Source organism: Rattus rattus, chromosome 9 (assembly GCF_011064425.1).
Source record: "Rattus rattus isolate New Zealand chromosome 9, Rrattus_CSIRO_v1, whole genome shotgun sequence".
Lineage (NCBI taxonomy): Eukaryota > Metazoa > Chordata > Mammalia > Rodentia > Muridae > Rattus > Rattus rattus.
In genome coordinates this window covers 60,473,314-60,490,905 of record NC_046162.1, presented here as the reverse complement: position 1 = coordinate 60,490,905, position 17,592 = coordinate 60,473,314, and the positions used below count along the sequence as shown (strand labels likewise).

Below are 17,592 nucleotides of genomic sequence, written 5' to 3'. Positions count from 1 at the left end.
GCCTGGCTGCCATCATTTTAGGCCTCTCCTTTCTTACTTGGCCTTTTCCACTGACTACAGTAAAAATTTACAACCATGATTCAAAAGGTCACCATTTCCCCAAACTCACTGTTGGAATAGCTGAGTCAAAAGCAGAGAGATAAGTGCCTGCCTTCTTGACTACATTCTATTTCCATTTGATCCTCTTGGGAATTTGGAGAAACCAGCCCAGTATTCTCCTGAATGCAGGCTTGCCCTGTCAATAAGCAGGAAGGCTTGGAAGCTAGCCTAGGCTTGTCCTCTCCTCTCTGCAGTGGTCATGGTGAATGGAGATCACCGCATTGGGATCTTTGCCAAGAGAGCAATTCAGGCTGGCGAAGAGCTCTTCTTTGATTATAGGTGAGGTGGTTGGGAAGGATGCAGAGTGACTGTTGGAACTGCTTTGGGGCTTGCAGCAGCTACAGTGGGGGGAGGAGAGGGTCTACAGTTGTCATTGTTTGCCTCGGAACCAGGAACATTACGAATGGCTGCTGGAAATCGGGTGGGAGGGAAGCAGGAGGGGCCCCCATCTTGTCAATCACAGAGTAACCCGGTTCCTCCTCCCTGCCCTGGGATAGGTACAGCCAAGCTGATGCCCTCAAGTATGTGGGCATCGAAAGGGAAACGGACGTCTTCTAGCCCTCTGGGCCCTGTGCCAGTGCTGTGGTAGCTGCACTGTCATGGCTTCAGGCATACACCACTGCTGCTCCAGCTCCTGCAATGTCTTCCATGCTGAAAACCCACCCACTCCTGCATAACTAGGCCTCCACTTTATTCCAAGGGGATGACACACTGCCTCAGTGAGAAGGGGAACAGGCGGTGAAGACCTGCTCTCCCAGGAGAGTTCAGATGTGAGAAGCTGCACCTCCATGTTAGAGGAGAGGAGATGGTGGGCTTGGGATGATATCAGTGCTTGACTTTTCCTCAGCTCCCAAGCTGTGGGCCCTCAGGAATCAACCAGTGCTACCATTTCGGCTTTCTAAATTGAGAGTTCTTATGTCACTAGCTGTCAGGCATTGCTAAGTGAAACCAGGTGCCTGGAGCCTGCAGGTGCTCGGGGTCAAAGGTGAGCCTGGCAGGCAATGCAGACAGAACTCAAAGGGAGATGCATCTCGTGACATCAAAGCAGGAATTTAAGGATACCGGAGGGAAAGCTACATCCCCATCCTGTAGATATAGGAAGAGCCAACTAGACCCTGGCAGAGGCCTATCCTACAGATTCGGGGGGGGGGGGTAGGGCGTTTGGAGGCTCCTAGGAGCATGCACCAGTGACCCAACCCCTTCCGAAGTCACCCCTTCCGAAGTCCTGGCTCAATGGCCACATGCCTAGGCCGCTGCTGAGCACGGGGCAGTGCCTGGCTGGAGCGTGTACTCCAGGTCAGTGAAGCTGCAGTTGGCGTCAGGCCCTCCATTCCTCAGAGGCTTATCCAGGGAGCAGCTTGGCTTCTTCAGGGTAGCTGGGTCTATCTAGACAGAGGGAGGTGTTGCGGGTCTGGGTTCTCCTATCTGTAGTACCTGCTGTTGGTTGTGTTTGTGGGTGGGGGCGTGTCACAGTGCAGGGTAGAGTGGCAGGCAGACCACCGTCCTCTGGGACTCCTACAGAACCACGCACTTTAACTCTCCTGTAGAAGGTTTAGAGCATAGAGTGGAGCTTAAGCCAAGGTCTCTGGGGTTCCTACCCAAATCCCACCTCTGTAGGAGGAAGAGAGTAGAAGATTCTCCAGTTCTATCTCATCTTCTGAGAGGCAGGAGGAGCTGGCTTGACACAAGAACAAAAACTAGTCAGCCTTGTATCTGATGTGCTGAGAACACAGGGCTATGTTCTGGAAAGGGCTTGGGCAGATAGACTGCCCTAGGCAGTGTTAGAATGGGGACAGGCTTCTTGCTTCCTGGAGAACCAGAGCTCCTCCCGTGGTCCTTGCTAACCGTTCCCTTCTCCACCAAAGAAACCAGGCTCCTTTCCACCACACTGCCTCTTAGAGATTTGCATGGGTCATGCATGTTTGTGCACATACACACTCCTTCACTGCACTGGTAGGTACATGTGTACCTCACACTCGGCACACACCCCACAGCTCCTGACAGTAGCCTCGCCCACCTCCCAATCATGCTAGTCCCTACCACAGTTCTGAAATTGACATCTGCCAATGGTTTGTGTCTGTTGTGTGTATCAGGGATACCCTCAAGCCTAGCTACAGGCTCTGAATTACTCATGAATTCTCTGGGAAACAGAGACAGGTGGAGGAGGGACTGGTCATGAGGAATGCTTTAAAACATGTCGGCTCTAGACTGACCTCAGCCTTCCCTCAGCAAGCATCACTGGCAGCCCCTCCTTCCACCACAGTTCAGGCCAATAATACTCATGCTCCTCCAGACACCCATTCTTGGTTCCTGCTGTCCTCTATTTTTAATGACGGGTTTCACCCCTCCTCTCCACTTGTGCCCCACGTCATGTAAAATGATAATGTGAGGTGCTGTGGACTGGTGGGGAACTGGCGTACATGCGGCTTTATTGCCAGTGAGTTTCTTGCACTTTAAAGCCCTGTGGCTTGTGACCTCTTATCTAATAAAGTGTTAGAGTCCATTTTGGCAAGTTGTGTCTTGCATGCTTGGGCTGGAAGCATAAGAGGTGGTGGCATGGGAACAGATTGGGTAGAAGCTTTAGCACTCTGATCCCCACAATCCTCTGGGAGCAGGGGTGGGAGGTAGGGTGACCAGGTGGAGCCCCTGTCAGGTGCATAGGTTTTGGTTTTTGGAGACAAGGTTTCTCTGTGTAGCCCTGGCTGCCTGGAACTCAATCTGTAGACCAGGCTGGCCTTGAATTCAGAGATCCGCCTGAGAGATCCGCCTGCCTCTGCCTCCTGAATGCTGGGATCAAAGGTGTGACCACCACTTCCTGACTTATTTGTATAGGTTTTGAGGACTGGAGATTTCCAAGCTCTCATAGTAGATCCCTTAAGAAGACTCCATTCACCTTGGCCATGACGCCAGCTACCACGCACAGACTGGGGCTCTGCCACTCTGCTTTTATTAAACCTGCTCAGGTGAGGGCACAGCGGGCTCTGCCCTGCTCTAGAATGGAGGCCCAGCAGGTGGGTGAGTGGCTGGCAGGACTCATGAGACATCCAACACAGAAGGAGCTCACTACAAACTGGGCACAGCACAGGACGGCCCACTGAGTTCTTTTATATATAAACAGATAATTAAAAAATTAGAGTAATATATAGTTCTCTAGAGAGAGGCTTTGCAACAAAAAATATATATAAAGAATATGACCTCCTGGACGAACACGCAGCATCTCTGAGCGGGGGAGGGGGGCTCCTCATGCACGGAGGGGGCCAGGCCTGCACACAGGCACCCAGGCTATTGTGTATTTTGGAAAGGGGTGGAGGAGCAGAGGACTGGCTAGGCAGGGTCTGCATTATTTCTTCTACTTGCAGGCTTTTTATGGCTTTGGCTAAAGCATGTGAAGCAGTGGAGGTACTAAAGTGCTAAGCTGAGGCCTCTTGGTCTCTGTAAGAACAAAAAGGGTTGGGTGAGGTGGGGGGTGGGGATGATGAAGTTCTTCCCTCAACCCCAGCTGAGAGGAAGCAGATGGAAGACAGCCGGTCAGCAGGGCAGGGGGGAGGCTCCAGGGTGTGTTTTAGCAGCCTCCTCCCTCCCTCCCTGCCTGCCCTGTGCAGCCCCTCGATCCCCCACATCTGTCCCTGCTGATAATACCCACAGGAAGGGAGGCAGTTCATCTCCCCTGCCCTTGGTTGTTAATCCTTGCCAGCAGCTGGGACAGAGATGGCAGGAAAGGCCGGCCTCAGCTCCATGAGCTTTCTCCCGTAGGGCAGGCAAACAGCCAGGAGCTGGGGTGGGGGGTGGGGGCAGGGCATTGGTTTAGGCAGTGAGGCTCGGCCACTCCCTTTGGTCCCATCTGTAGCTCTGCACACCAAACTTGGCAAGAGGGGATCCTCCTGGTGAACAGAGCCTGCTAAGAAGAGCCAAATGTCCCTGGCAGGGGAGGGGAGAGGCAGGAGCTGAAGGGACTTAGAGGAGTTGGCCTTGGTCCCTGAAGCCCTTGTGACTCATTCAGACCTGGACTCCTCCAAGATCTGGGGGAGGTTCTGGTCCCTGGGGCCTGGGCCAGAGGCTGGGGCTGGGGCTGGGGTCGGGGTCGGAACCTGGGTGGGAGCTGGAGTGGGGGCAGGGGCCTGGGCAGGGCCTGAGGGAGGTAGGGGAGCTTTGCCGCCAGGGTGGGAATCATGGGTGGCCTTGGGCTCATTGGTGTGGTAGGAGCCCTTGTATCGATGATTTTGCAGATAGAACAGCACCAGCATTCCCACAAGCCCCAGCAGCAGGAAGGCCACCAAAACTGAATGGAAGAAAAGCAGTGACTTAGGGACGGTCTTTGGGGTACACACATACACACTCGGCCAAAGCATTGTGTATACCCGTGTATGGCAAACATAACTGTCAGGCCGTGGCTCTGTCTAAAATGGCTGAATTCTTGGCTTATCCACGGCCCACTTTACTCTTTCCATATCTCTGATGGCTTCTCCAATTTCTTATTTCTCTAAATGTTACTACATCTCTCTCTTTCCTTATCCTGTAACTAGGGCTGCATTTTAATATTTCATTTCAATTAAAAATTTATAGCTGCCCAATCTTCCCCCAGCTATACACTGATGTCAGCATAGCCTGTCTCACCCTTCTTCCCTCACCCTTCTCACCGAGAACCCCTCCACCCACCCCGCTTCTGAGGACAGGAGCCAGGAAAGATGCTGGCAAGGTGGTCTTGGGAAGTTGGGTTCGTGGCCAGTGCTACTTACAACCTAAGAGTATGGCAATCCATCCGTCGTCATGGTAGTATGGGAAATCTAAAGAGGAGAAAAGGCTGATCAAGGGACACTGCCTCTGTATTCAGAGCCATTTCCAATCACTGTCACCCCACCCCCATCTTCACCTGAGTCTAGCGATTTACCTGGGGGCAGGTACCAGGGATCAAGCTCTGGTGGCACCTCGGAGACAAGGCGTGGCATAGCGCCACAGTTAGACTCCGACAGTTCTCCTTGAACCCGCATGGCCTCCGCCAGCTCAGCAGTCATGGGGCGAGGGGTTCGGAAATGGGTCTTGAGAGGAGCCACATTGTTGAACCGGACACCAGACAGGCAGCCTGAGAAACCTGGGGTGTTGTACCGCTGAATCTCTGGGTCAATGACTCCTGTCTCTGGGGGAGAGGCCACCGAGAGAGAGGCATCTAGATCCACCCGGAAGCCTTGCCCCTCTTCTGTTCCCCTCCCACTACCCTCCTGCCTTCCATTTCTTCACTCTCACTTGCTCTTTCCCCAGATCCATCCACACAAGCAGCTTACCCATCACGCGCCCTAGATACAAGGCCTTGGGGGAGTCCAGCTGGCTGTCCACCAGGAGAGAGAACTTCTGTTCTGTCAGCGGGAAGTAGTCCACCTAGGGTAGGAGTGCGGGAGGGAGAACCCTGGGTAGACATAGCCAAGACCATAAAGGAGTTCACTCCACCCAAACCAGCCTTGCTCAAAGTGAGCGAACCCCTGGGCCCAGAGGTAGGAGCTGACACATAACTCAGTCTGGTTTTGGTCCCCGTCTTTGCAGTTTACCAGTAATCTAACTTTATTTTGGGGTGGGGGTAGGGTGGGAGGCGTCTCTACATAGCCCTGGCTGTTGTGGAAATCCCTATGTAGTCCAGACTGGTCTCAGATTCGGAGATCCATGTCTACCTCTGCCTCCCAAGTGTTGGGATTAAAAGCTTGAGCTGTTGTACTACACTTTCTTAGGGGGAGTGCCACAAGTTGTCTGAAGTTCAGGTAGCAACGTGGCAGTCGTGTCTCCCCTTTTCCAATGTGGATCTCAATATCAAACTCTTGTTATCAGGTTACCCACTGAGCATCTCACCAGCACCACCACCCCCTCTTTGATATAGGGTTTCATGTAGCCCAGGCTGGCCTCAGACTCCTATACAGCCACGGATGGTCTTAAACTTCTGATCCTCCTGCCATCCTCCCACATACTGAGAGGACGTGCCCAGGCTACGCAGTGCTGGGGGTGGAGCCCAGGGCTTCATGCCTAGCAGACAAGCACTCTTATCAACTAAGCTACATCAATACCCCTACTAGTTCGACTGAAAGAAACACTTTACCTTCTTCAGCCTGTTTACTGGTTTGTAAAGTGAGGCTCAGAATAGTTTCCAGTCACACCTACTTCACAGAGCCAATGGCGATAACATGTGAAAATCCCTCGCATACGGAACTGTGTTTCAGACATGTAATCCTTTGACACTTTCTTGGTGCCATAGCCAGGATCATGAGGCTATGACTTAAACTGGCCCATCCCCTTCCGCCTGTACCTGGATAAAGAGGTTTCGGTAGACCCGGGTGATGTTGACACTATGGGGTTGGCCATCGGTCACTGGCCGGGTGGTTAGCTGGTACACATAGGGACTGGTGCCCAGCTGATAGCGAAGCTGTAGGGTCCCTGTAGGGTGGGAGGAGGAACATGGGCTCTTCTCTCAGCTTCCACAACCCCTCGGCTTCTAAAGTGTGGGTCTTTGCATTCATCAGTATCTCGGGGGTTTGGGTGCCTGGAGGGAGACAGCCGTGGAGGACTTACCATCTTCCTTGATGAGCACGGCCATGTAGTCACGCACAAAGGAGCTGACATAGAGCAGGACTGCAGGAGCAGAGCTGGTGCTGAAGCTAAAGGAGACCTCCTCTCCAGTAACATTGTACACGGGCCCCCGGTATCCGGGCACTGGCCGGCCAGGCCTTGGGTAGTCGGGTAGGCGGTACCCAGGACCATGGTACCCAGGCACGTAACCAGGAGTGTCATAGCCTGGGATATAGCCAGGCTCATAGCCCGGTACCGGCCGGCTCAGCATGTGAGAGAACTCCTGGGCAGCAGAACGCAGTGCTGATTGGAGGTTATAGCGCATCCACGTGCCAGTCTCAAAGAATCCACCAATATCTGAGGCAAAGATATCAAGGTGAAGACGTCGCAGTCACAAGTTCAAAGGGTTTTTATGTCACCAATCCATGCACGTAACCGTATCTGCCACTATTTGCTTTTTCCCCCCTTTAATTTTGGGGACACTTTCACTTTGTGGCTCAAATTTAGAATCCTGTGCCTCAGCCAGCCTGTCGAGTGCTGGGATGACAAGCTCACACCACCCCCTGTAGCACTAAATAGAAGAATAGTCGTCTAAGAAACTGGAATCATCTGGTCTCATCCCTGCATTTACACCTGAGGAAACTGAACCCTAAAGATGAGTGATGATTTCTCCCAAGGACGAGGTTATATGGACAGCCAAGGGAGGCTGAGGATCTCTGTGGCTCACTGTCCAGCCAGCCTACCTAATTATTGAGTTCCAGGTCCCAGTGAGAGACCCTGTCTGAAAACACAGGGTAGATGCACTTGAGAAACAACACTCGGGGTTGACCCCTGGCCTTCATGCACCACCAACATACATGCACATACATCTGTGTATACACAAAGCAGATATGCATGGGGCCTGGGAGCAACCTGTGTGACCTTGATGATAGTGAGAAAATGGGAGTTATTTGTCTAATGTTGGGGCTCTTGGGTCAGCTAGCTCTACCGTCACTCCATTGTTATGACTTTGGAGTTACCCAGCATCTTCTAATGCCTGATTGCCCCATTTAAGAGCTCAGAAGTCTCCTGACAACTCTAGTTTTCCACGACTGCCGACTTGTGTTATTTTCCCTTCCTTCTAAGCTCCCATCATGTCCTAAGGCTCCTTGTCATCCCCACCCCCATCCCTGGTGACCAGCAGCACTGACCGTGATTACAATATGGTCCATCAAAAGCTGTGAGGTCACAGTCACACGTGTAGTAGCTGTATCGCTCCACACAGCGTCCTCCGTGGAAACAGGGGAACCGGGGGTGTGTGCAGTGGCCCGTGCAGTTGGGGAAGGTGCCCTCGGAGGCATTAGCACGACCCTCCAAGTTCAGAGTCACTCCATTCAAACGCATGGCCCTCAAGCATCCCACAAAAGGGCGCCTCTTAAGCTCTGCAGATCCTGGTCAGGAATAAGTGGAGAGGCTAAGGCTGGGGGTGTAGCTCAAAGGTAGAACATCCCAAGAGCTCCCCTAAAATGACTGCAGAGCCAGAGACAGGAGTAAGTACTATGAGTGGGAAGGGAGCCCAGGGGGCTAGGAGGAGGGACTAGGATATAAGGGAGCGAAGGAGATATATGGCCCCCTGGCTCACTTGGGCAGGGAGGATTAGAACATGGACTTCCTGGAAACGTGACTCATGAGAGTATAGGAGTGTCATGAAGGCTCTCTCTGTGCTCCGGGGTTGATGCTTACCCACATAGAGGGGTTGGTCATACTCCAGCCAGATGTACGTCTGCAGGGGCATGGGCCTTAGCACCCAGGGCCGATGATCCACTCGCAGCCGGGCCTGCTTCACGTTGATTTCAGCCCGGACCAAATGCCACTCGTCATCATTGAACTCGAAGTCATCTGAGTGCACTGTCAGGTTCTCATCCCCATTGCCAATATCAAAGGCAAAGACCACATCCCGGGATGCTGGACAGCGTGACAGTAGGTAAGGGAGCAAAGAGAAGCCCAGATCTAGATCCCTCACAGAATTCTTGTTCAGTACAATCTCCTCACCTAATGGGGTCCCCCTATAGCCCTCCACTTCATTCATAGCCTAAAACAATCTACGAAAGAAACCACACAACCTCTTCCCCAGTTTTACAGATTTCCTGCAGTCAGTATCCCAGCTTCCATGCCCAGGCTAGAAGCTTAGCTAGTTAGGGTTGAGACCTCAAGAGCCTAAGGGCTTGCAGAAGCGCAGAGTATGTGCCCAAGGGTCACTGGCCACAGAGCCAGACACCAAGACAGTAAGTCTAGGACCTAGAGTGATTTCCAATCCTCTCCCTGCCATCTCTCAGAAAGGCGACTGCCCTGTTCCCTAACCCAGCCCTCTCTATCTTCCCATTCCTCCTGGTCTGCCCACTCACTGTTGAGTTCCACTCTCACGTAAGGTCGGCGCCACTGGCAGAAAGGACCCCCCATGTTCTCTAGGAAGACTCCTGAGGGAGCTGAGGTCCTGAAGTAGAAGGAGACATCAAGGCTGTGGTTGGCACGGATTGGAGGGAAACGCAGTGCAGCTCCAGTGCGGAAGGAGATAGTGTTCCAGGAATTGCCTGCGAAAACAGAGTGAGGAAGGCCTTGTCAAGGGAGGTGGAGGGTGGAGGAGTAAAGGAGCCTCAGTGGACAGGAGGGAGGGTGGAGCAGGGAGAGTTGGGGAGCCTCTTTGAACAGAGACTAAGATGGGGGATGAATAAGGTGCAGAAAGACAATGGAGGTAAGATCACAGCTGGAGCATCTGGCCATGTGGCTTCATCCTCAGGGGGTCAGGTGATCTAGGTTTCGGAAACAGCCAGTACTGGATAGGCACACCAAAGTCTGCCACTCACGGTCACCATAACAGCGCAGAGGCCTCAGGAAGAACTGAGCTTCAGAGCTGGAGCGGTTTGTGTCACCTATCACTACCTGAGTGACAGGCAGATGATCCACAAAGGTCAGGAGCCCTTGTCTGTTCTCCTGTGGGAATAGGATGCAGTGACTCAACCTTGCCTCTCGGCTGCCCCTAGAGTCTTGAGGAGAAAACCCTGCCGTCCTTTCCTCACCACTGTGGCTGGTCAGCATCACAGTTGCAGTGCAGTGCAGGGTCTATACAGCTCTGGTCCAGCCCGCAGGCACAGCGTTGGATCCCAGGCTGGGAGCCTCCCCAGTAGAAATGCTGTTCTTCATTTCGGCCAATCCAAAAGCTGTAGGGGTAGCCTCCTGGGGCAGACACCAAGCAGCTTCCAGTCCCCGCCTCTCTGTCAGCCTCTAAGTTCCTCTTACCTAGGTTCAAGCATCCCTGACCTCACCCCCACCCAAGGCTTTCTACCAGCTATGCCTTGCCCTCCCTATCACCAGCCTCAACCTGCAGTGTTGAGCAGCCGGGAATTGTAGCAGGAGAACTCGATCCACTGCTCACAGTGCTGGGAAGCATTGGCCAGAGCACTGACTTCCTCCCAGGAGGCATTCCAGTATTGGATGGCCCCCAGAAAGGGCCGATCCATGCTGGAACCTGTCACTCGAGTGGTCCATAGCCTGTCATGTCGCACAACTGTCCACGCTCGGTTCTCTGAAAGAGAGGACAGAGCTTTAGCTGTACGTGAACATTCTGTCTCCCTCCTTACCAACCTAGCTAGAGCCAATCAAAGTGGCCAGCCACTTCACTGCAGTCCAGCCTTGGGTTCTCCGCAATGGAGGATGGAGATGAGGCTGCTGCAATGGCCAGAAGTGGGAACTTAGCTGTAAGGCTACATTACAAATTGTTAGGTGTTCCTTTCCACGCTGTCCTTTAGCCCCACTACAGTTTCATCTTGACCCCTCCTACAGCTTCTCTGACCTCCACATCTCCTACATTGCCTAGTCAACCCTCTACCCATCAAAGCCACTTACCTCGGATATCACAATACACTACAAATGGTTTCAGGGGTCCACTGCCATCAGGATCAATGGTGTAATTTCCAGAATATTTCCCGCTGAGGCGATAGGCTTCACAGGACTCCTTATACAATGCTAGTGGGGGCAACAAGGCAATTGTGAAGCTAGAAGTCTAGAAGAATGGTCATCCCTATCATCTCTAGTAGCTTCCTGATCCCCAACAACCCCCCACCCCACCCCCTATACCATCTAGCTTACGTTCATGGCAGGTAACTCCCTTGTAGCCAGTGAGTTCGCAGTAGCAGATGAAGTCATCCCAAGACTGGTAGCAGCGCCCATCATGCTCACACATATTAGGGCTGCATCTGGGGGAAGGGTCAGCACAAGGGAAGGAGGCTTGGGACCAGCTACCCAGAGGACCAGACTCCCAGCGTGCACTCACTCTCTCTCTCTCTCTCTCTCTCTCTCTCTCTCTCTCTCTCTCTCTGTTGTGTGTGTGTGTGTGTGCACGCGTGTATGTGTGTGTGTGTGTGTGTAGGAGGGCATGAACGTAAGCAGAAGGGAGATTATTTTTTAAAAAGAAAAATGGAAGTGAGCTTTGGAGGGGTCACTTGTTAGGTAGGGAGAGAACCTTCTAGATACCTGTCTGTGATGCCACATGTGTCAAAGAGGACCTCAGCAAAGTAACCAAGCTTCCGAAACTCTACCAGAGTGAGGTTGACCAGTTGACCATCCACCTTGAGCAGCTCCATGCAGCCATGGAATGCTGTCTGGTTGGAGTGGCAGCCCCATCGACTGGCTGGTTTGGGACAACCTGGAGCAACCACACCTGTAAGGTCCTTCCCAGGAGAGCTCCCAGAGCCGTGCCCCACCCCCCTGAGGAAATGCCAAGAGAGAGCTGTACATTAAATGAAAGGATGCAGGAATCCAAGTGCAAATAAAGGCAAGGGACTACACCCCAAGGTCCCAGAGGTGAAAGGAGGTTTGGTCTCTCTCCAGTACTCTCCATGTGGCCCCATCAGAACTGAAATGAGACCTTCTCACCCAGAGACAGGGCAAAGTTGCCACTCACCACCAAAGAAGTATGAAGTCCCTGTGCGGATCAGCAGTGGGTATGATACCCTGACCTCTGCCCCCTCCACATCATCAATACTGATGACCGCATGGTTTTCCTGTGCCACAAAGTTCACCTCGTGCCAGAAGCCATCATTCAGGCGGTACCCTGAACAAGAAAGGAGGACGGGGTAAGAAGAAGTAAGCAGAATATGAGAAGATTGGTTTGTTCCCCACTCTCGCACCTGTCTTTGAAAAAATAAAAAAATTTAAAAAAAAATTGAACTATGCGCATGAGCGCAGTACCCTGGAAAGCCAGAAGGGGGAGCTGCGTCCTCATGGAATTACAGTGGGGCTGGAGAGCAGTTCAGTAGCTACTGACTGTTCTTGCATAACACCCAAGCAGGGTTCCAGCCCCCTCGCTGTGTTTTTGAGACAGGGTCTCTCTGTATTCTGGCCTAGAACTCACTATGTAGTCCTGACTGGCCTCAAACTCGTGGTTTTCCTGTCTTGGCCTCCCAGATGTTGGGATTATGGGCATCAATTACCAGAAGCCACCATGCCCAGAGAGTGGATGGTCTTGAATGGGGGAAGCAGCAGCCCCACTCTGGATCCCAATCGCAGTCTAAGTGCACCCCATTATTACACTTCACTCCTTGCGCAGTGGCACTTCTGATGGTTTGCTTCACTATCCGCAGCCCTAGTCATTGACACAGTGTGCAAAACTGATTCTAACTGGCAAGCATCTTCAGGAATCCCCCAGAACCGGAGAACACCTGTGTCTTCCAGATCCCACCCTTTTCCAGCCTGCTTGTGCCTCCCCAAGAATCCCTCACCCGCAGCAAACTGAAGCTTCTTGCGGCCAGTCTGCGCGATGGATACATTGACTTGCCCTTCACTAAGCATCAGCTCCACATGACCCAGCCCATCCCCCAAGCGGGAGAAAAGGAGCAGCCCTGTGAGGTCCCAGGTGCGGAAGCGGAAGGAGACAGCAAGGCGGCCTCGACGTGGAAAGCCAGGCACTTGGACGAAGTTGTGAGGGCCTCCGAAGTTGATGGGGTGTGGAACGGGATCCAAGCACCGGAAAGCCACATTACCCTAGAGAAGAATGGATGGATGCATCAGGACTCGCCATCAATATTCTCACTGGGTTTAAAGACCCAGTTGAAATAATCCCAAGCATTAGTGGAGATAAGACCTCCAATTGTTTTCCTTCCATCACCCATGCAAATATGTCCATGTTTGTGGAAGAGACTCTAACAAGCCTGCTTTCGGACTCCCCCACCCCACCCCGTGTTTGCTTTTTGTTGCTAATCCTAATGTCCACAAAACAAAAAAATTTTCCTCTCAGAGAGCTAAGAGCAGTATCATAGAGCACAAGCCAAATTTAGCCCAAAGGCTACGGAGCATGCGCACAAGCTCCAGAGTCGACCGAAGAGGAAAGCGTATCAAGACTTCCAGTGACAGACAGTTCAGTGACTACCCTGTCACTTCAGAGTCACATGCTCCTGATCAAACTGCTCTCAGCCTCTGCACCTCACTTTCCTTGTCTAGCTAACAACTGGATCGGTTCACAGCTTAACTAAGGGGGGAATGGTACTTAGAGCTTTGAGTTCGTGGTACTCCCCCCACATCTGAGAAGCTGACCGTTCTGAGTGGGTCTCATCCCCAACAAGACCTCTTTTCTCTTTGCCTCTTGGCTTCCCAAGTGGCTTTAATGTCCCTGTCCTCCCAGATCTCCCTGCCCCACTGGCCTCGAAGGTGATCCGCGAATGGCGCTGCACTGCCATTTCAGCTATGTTGATCCGGTTGTAGATCACGTTTTCTATACAGCCACGGAAGTTATGGCGGTAGGCCAGGTTCTTACGCGCTGCGCCCACTAGACCTCCGATGAATATCTGTGGGAAGCAGGTGAAGAGGGGTTTCCCTGGGCTGAGGGGAACGCCTGCTTTTCCTGTGTGCATGCTTAGTAAGTTCCCTTTCCACAGTGGCGTACTGGCCTGGCTTCCAAAAGCCTTGGAACACAATTTCCCCAGCGTTAGTGCTAAACTTGTGTTTAGGCTTAAAAGCCTTAACATCAGTACATCATAGTTGGTTGTAGGCCTTCAGTAGGTCAAATGGTCAGTCTTAGATACTTAAAATGACGATGGAGACATGGTTTTTATCAACCGTGCAAAATTTTGGGAGGAGACTAGGGGACAATTTTCTACTTTTCCCCCTGCACCCCAAATCTGGATTTCTAGACCCATCTTAGTAGATCTCTGGTGAGGACCAGAACAATGACAAGAACTAACTCTGGCACATGGGATGGGGGGGGTGGATCGCTACCTTCCTATTATCACATCCCCAAAATGGTACCCCACCCTTAGTCACCTCATTTTCGAGATTCAGCCTTTCAAAGTCGCCGTTGAGCACAAAGCGATGTACGTAACCATCCAGGGTGAGATTTGCTTCTCGGCCATATCGGTCCACCCGCACATAATGCCAGCTTAGGTCATTAAGTACGCCACCAGCGCTCACCGTGGTGTGACCAGGTCTCGGCTGGATGGGGCTGCTGCCTGAGGGCAGTGCAGGACAGAGTGAGGACTCTAGCAGGCTCTAGCTCCCATGCCAGCAGCAGCTCTCAATACAGAGTAGAGGCTACCCAGGACCCAGTCAAAGCCTAGAGTGGAGAGGAGGCCGCTGCTTGTATCTCATTACAGGGGTGTTATGGAAAGCAAAGGAGATACAAAAATCATTTTGTGTGTCTGTATGTGTTTGTGATGTCTAGTTCAAGGCTTCCACACAGTTGGTAAACCAAATCCAGTTCTGACTCTTAAGCCCGCTGTTTTGCTAGCCCCAAGCGCTACAAAAGGGAAGTTCGATTCAGACAGCTCCTCGTGGGGTTCTGAGGCTCACCCAGGCTCATGTGCAGCAGCAGGTGTGCTCCTTGCAGTTCAAGCGTCACATAATCCCCCTGGGAGCCTTCGGTGTGCAACAGCAGCCCGTCCTTCTCCTCTGTCTTGAAACTAAAAGCGAACACGTCCCAAAGACTTTGGCTGGCCCCTCGCTGGAAGCGGTATGAGATGGCATCATCGCCGTCAAAATACAGGATGTTGGACGCTGTGCAAAGGACCGTGGGTGGGTGGAGGGACCAGGGAGATGGTCCCTCTCAGGGTCCTCGCCCCCACCCCCTGGCCTCCACAGCCTTACTGTAGGGACAACCGTAGATGCCCAGCCTCAAGCCAATCTTGCCGCGCGGGTTCCAGGCCAGTGGCACGATGCGGATGTAGCGAGCCGTAAAATGGTAGTGCAGGTCATGGCGTACCACCGCCGAGTCGTTGACATTACCGAAGAAGGTCTGCGGGGATTGGGAACAGTAGTAACTCTGCCTCCACCCTCAGCTTCCCTGGCAGCGATAGCTTTAAACCTACCCAACCTTGACTGGAGCAGTAACAACAGGAATTTACTCCGTCTCCATGATTACACAGTTTTCCTGGTCTAGAGTGTCCTATTATTTCTTCAAAGTAAAAATCGAATGTCACTGCCCTCAGGAAGCTCTCCTAGGTTTTACCCTAAATTGTGTTAAACCTTATGGTTTACGTGTTAAACCCTATGGAACATTCTAAGATGACTGGATTCCAAGAGAGGGGACCTCACCTTTGCCTCATGCTGTCCCCTCCCCTTCCTTTCAGGCTAGTGCCCAGCCCAGGGCTCAGAGCTGGGGAAGGCTCCCCAAGTATGTGCGCTTGGGCACTGAGAGTACCGCGTTGTGCCCTTGTTGGTAGAACGGTGTCCAGCTGTCCACACGGTCCCCGTAGAGCAGCATGTAACGTGTGACCCAATCCCAAGAATTAAAGGCTCCCTGTGTGGCCACAGCCCGGATTCGATGCTTCTTCATTAAGTCTATCTGGAGCCAGGGATTCGGGTCCCCAATCCGGGGCGACCATCCACTGATGCCTGCAAAAGGGGCAAGGGATTTTACCACCCACTCTCCTCTCTCAGCTCACTGGGGGGGGGGAGGTCCTCCTCCCCTCCCTGGTTGGTTAAACTCACCGTGTAGCCGGGCAAAGCGGGCTGTGGTAAAGAGTCCATAGTAGGAGGACGCGCCCAGAGACCGTGCATACAGAGGCCCCACCAGCTCCTCATTGCAGCCATCTGGGAGTGGGGGTGAGGAGATGAGCGTGTTAGTGTGACCCCTCTTCCAAAGGCTGTGCCCACTTAGCAGTTAAAGCGCCTCTTCACTGCCCCCCTGTGGCTGACTCAGCCCTACCTTAAAGCCCGTGCACTCAACCTGGGCTGCAGCAACAGCTACTCCCTGGGGGGAATTTGCCCTCTCCTCTTGGGGTACCCATAGCCTCCATCTATAGATTCAGAGCCAGATCCTTGCTAACCCAGTGCCTCCCCTGGCTCAGTGCTCCCCTAAACATAATCCCCAAACTTCAGCGTATTTAAAATCTAAATGGGCCTCAGAACATGAAATTAACCCCAGCCTAACCATTGCTTCCGTTCATCAGCACCCCTCCCCACTAAAACGTGCACCAATCCCCAAATCAGACCTTACTCCCCAATCTGCCCCCGCCCCAGTCCCATTCTTAGCATCATCCTTGGCCTTAGTCGAGGTCACCAACTCCTATTTGGATTCTAGCCATAAAATCCAGCCTCAACCACAAACCAACCTAGTCCCTGGGCCAGCTCCCAATTCTAGCCCCAACCCCTTAGGGGAAATCCTCAACTCTAGGCTGGGTCACCAGTACAGCACTTACAGCCAACCCTAACCTCAAACCTAGGCACCAGCTCCCGCTTGGATTAACAGCTCCAAATCCCCTGGGTTGACTGGTTCCTCAGATCAGAGACCAGCCCCAGACGGCGGCGGCGCGCGCGCAGCAGCCTCAGAACTGCATTGCGGAGCGCTGGGGAGAGGCAGGGAAAGATGGGAGCGAGCCGGCGCGTGCGGGAAGGACCGGCGACCACCCAGCCGCAATGCGGTGCAGAACTCGCCCTGTAAACTCCAGACTCCTGCACCAAATCCCACCTGCCTCTGAGACCAGCACTCACAGTAGCCCCAGCCCTGGGCTCCAGAGACCACAGCGGCGAGCAGAATGCTGAAAAGCCGAAGACTCATCATGCGGAGCTGACGAACCCTGGGTGTCTGCCTTGTGCCGCTAGGGCTCCGGTTCTGCCTCAGGCCCCCAGCTTTTCTCCTGGGGTTCGCGGCTGACCGATGCTGCTTTTTCCGTCCTTACCCACCCTTCCCTCTCCTACCCCCCAATCTCTCTCTCTCTCTCTCTCTCTCTCTCTCTCTCTCTCTCTCTCTCTCTCTCTCTCTCTCTCTCCCCTCTCTCTCCCTCTCTGTTCCTCTCTCCCTCCCTCCCGCTCTCTCTCTCTCCCTCTGCCCCCCCACCCCGCCTCTCATTGCACGCACGGTTTTTCCCGGACCCCGCGCAAGCGCGTGCCTCGGCCCTGTTCCGAAAGGGCGGGGTAGACAACCTGCGGCTGGGAAATACCCCCAAGTAACCCAAGGCTGACAAGGAATGGAGCTACAGGGTGGCATAAAAGAGAAATCGGAGGAGGCGAGGTGGAGCCTGGCATTTTCAAGGAAAGGGGAAAAGCTTTGGAGAAGGACACCTAGAGATGGAATGAAGGGCAAATTAAAAAAAAAAAAAAGTGCTCCTGGTTCAGTGCTGGAAACTGTGAACTTTCACCTTACTGTACCTTACATAGGGAAGGCTCGGAGGAAAACAAAGCTCACACAAGACCATGCGAGCATTCCTTTTCCTTTGACTAGGTAGAAACCAGGCAAGGTGGGATGGAAAAGTGAACCCGCAGACCCTAATCTCCACCCTCCTTCTTGGCTCTTCTCCCCACCCCTTCCTTCCTGCCCCACTAGTTATTTAACTTTAGCCCCTGTGACTGTACCTCAGAAACCCTTGTAGCCAGAGATGGGGACCAAGCCCACAGAACAGGTGGGAGTCGGGGCAGGGAGGCGGAAAAGGGTTGCAGAGAGGGTGGGGAAGGGGAAAGGAATGGGATTCCCCGCCTGATAGC

The 17,592-nt window shown here is 53.0% G+C and overlaps 2 protein-coding genes across 2 annotated transcripts in view; one reads left to right on the top strand and one right to left on the bottom strand.

The window, feature by feature from the left end:
* Nucleotides 1-2,602, top strand: part of Ezh1 (enhancer of zeste 1 polycomb repressive complex 2 subunit) — a 37,029-nt gene extending 34,427 nt beyond the window's left edge. The window contains exons 20-21 of the mRNA XM_032914428.1: nucleotides 294-378; nucleotides 597-2,602. Of these exons, the coding sequence (XP_032770319.1) occupies nucleotides 294-378; nucleotides 597-657 (146 nt within the window). The 3' untranslated portion in view covers nucleotides 658-2,602. The remainder of the gene's footprint in view (nucleotides 1-293; nucleotides 379-596) is intronic.
* Nucleotides 2,603-3,030: 428 nt separating this feature from the next.
* On the bottom strand, nucleotides 3,031-16,813 carry Cntnap1 (contactin associated protein 1). The gene is given in 24 exon segments (XM_032914427.1): nucleotides 3,031-4,378; nucleotides 4,836-4,883; nucleotides 4,988-5,233; nucleotides 5,379-5,472; nucleotides 6,386-6,513; nucleotides 6,649-7,002; nucleotides 7,836-8,075; nucleotides 8,368-8,589; nucleotides 9,030-9,215; nucleotides 9,489-9,612; nucleotides 9,683-9,858; nucleotides 10,004-10,207; nucleotides 10,528-10,647; nucleotides 10,771-10,877; nucleotides 11,155-11,326; nucleotides 11,585-11,734; nucleotides 12,402-12,663; nucleotides 13,320-13,463; nucleotides 13,939-14,123; nucleotides 14,464-14,667; nucleotides 14,758-14,905; nucleotides 15,311-15,504; nucleotides 15,601-15,702; nucleotides 16,603-16,813. Coding segments are annotated over 24 exon segments (4,167 nt in total). The 5' UTR covers nucleotides 16,673-16,813; the 3' UTR covers nucleotides 3,031-4,091.
* Nucleotides 16,814-17,592: the final 779 nt, after the last annotated feature.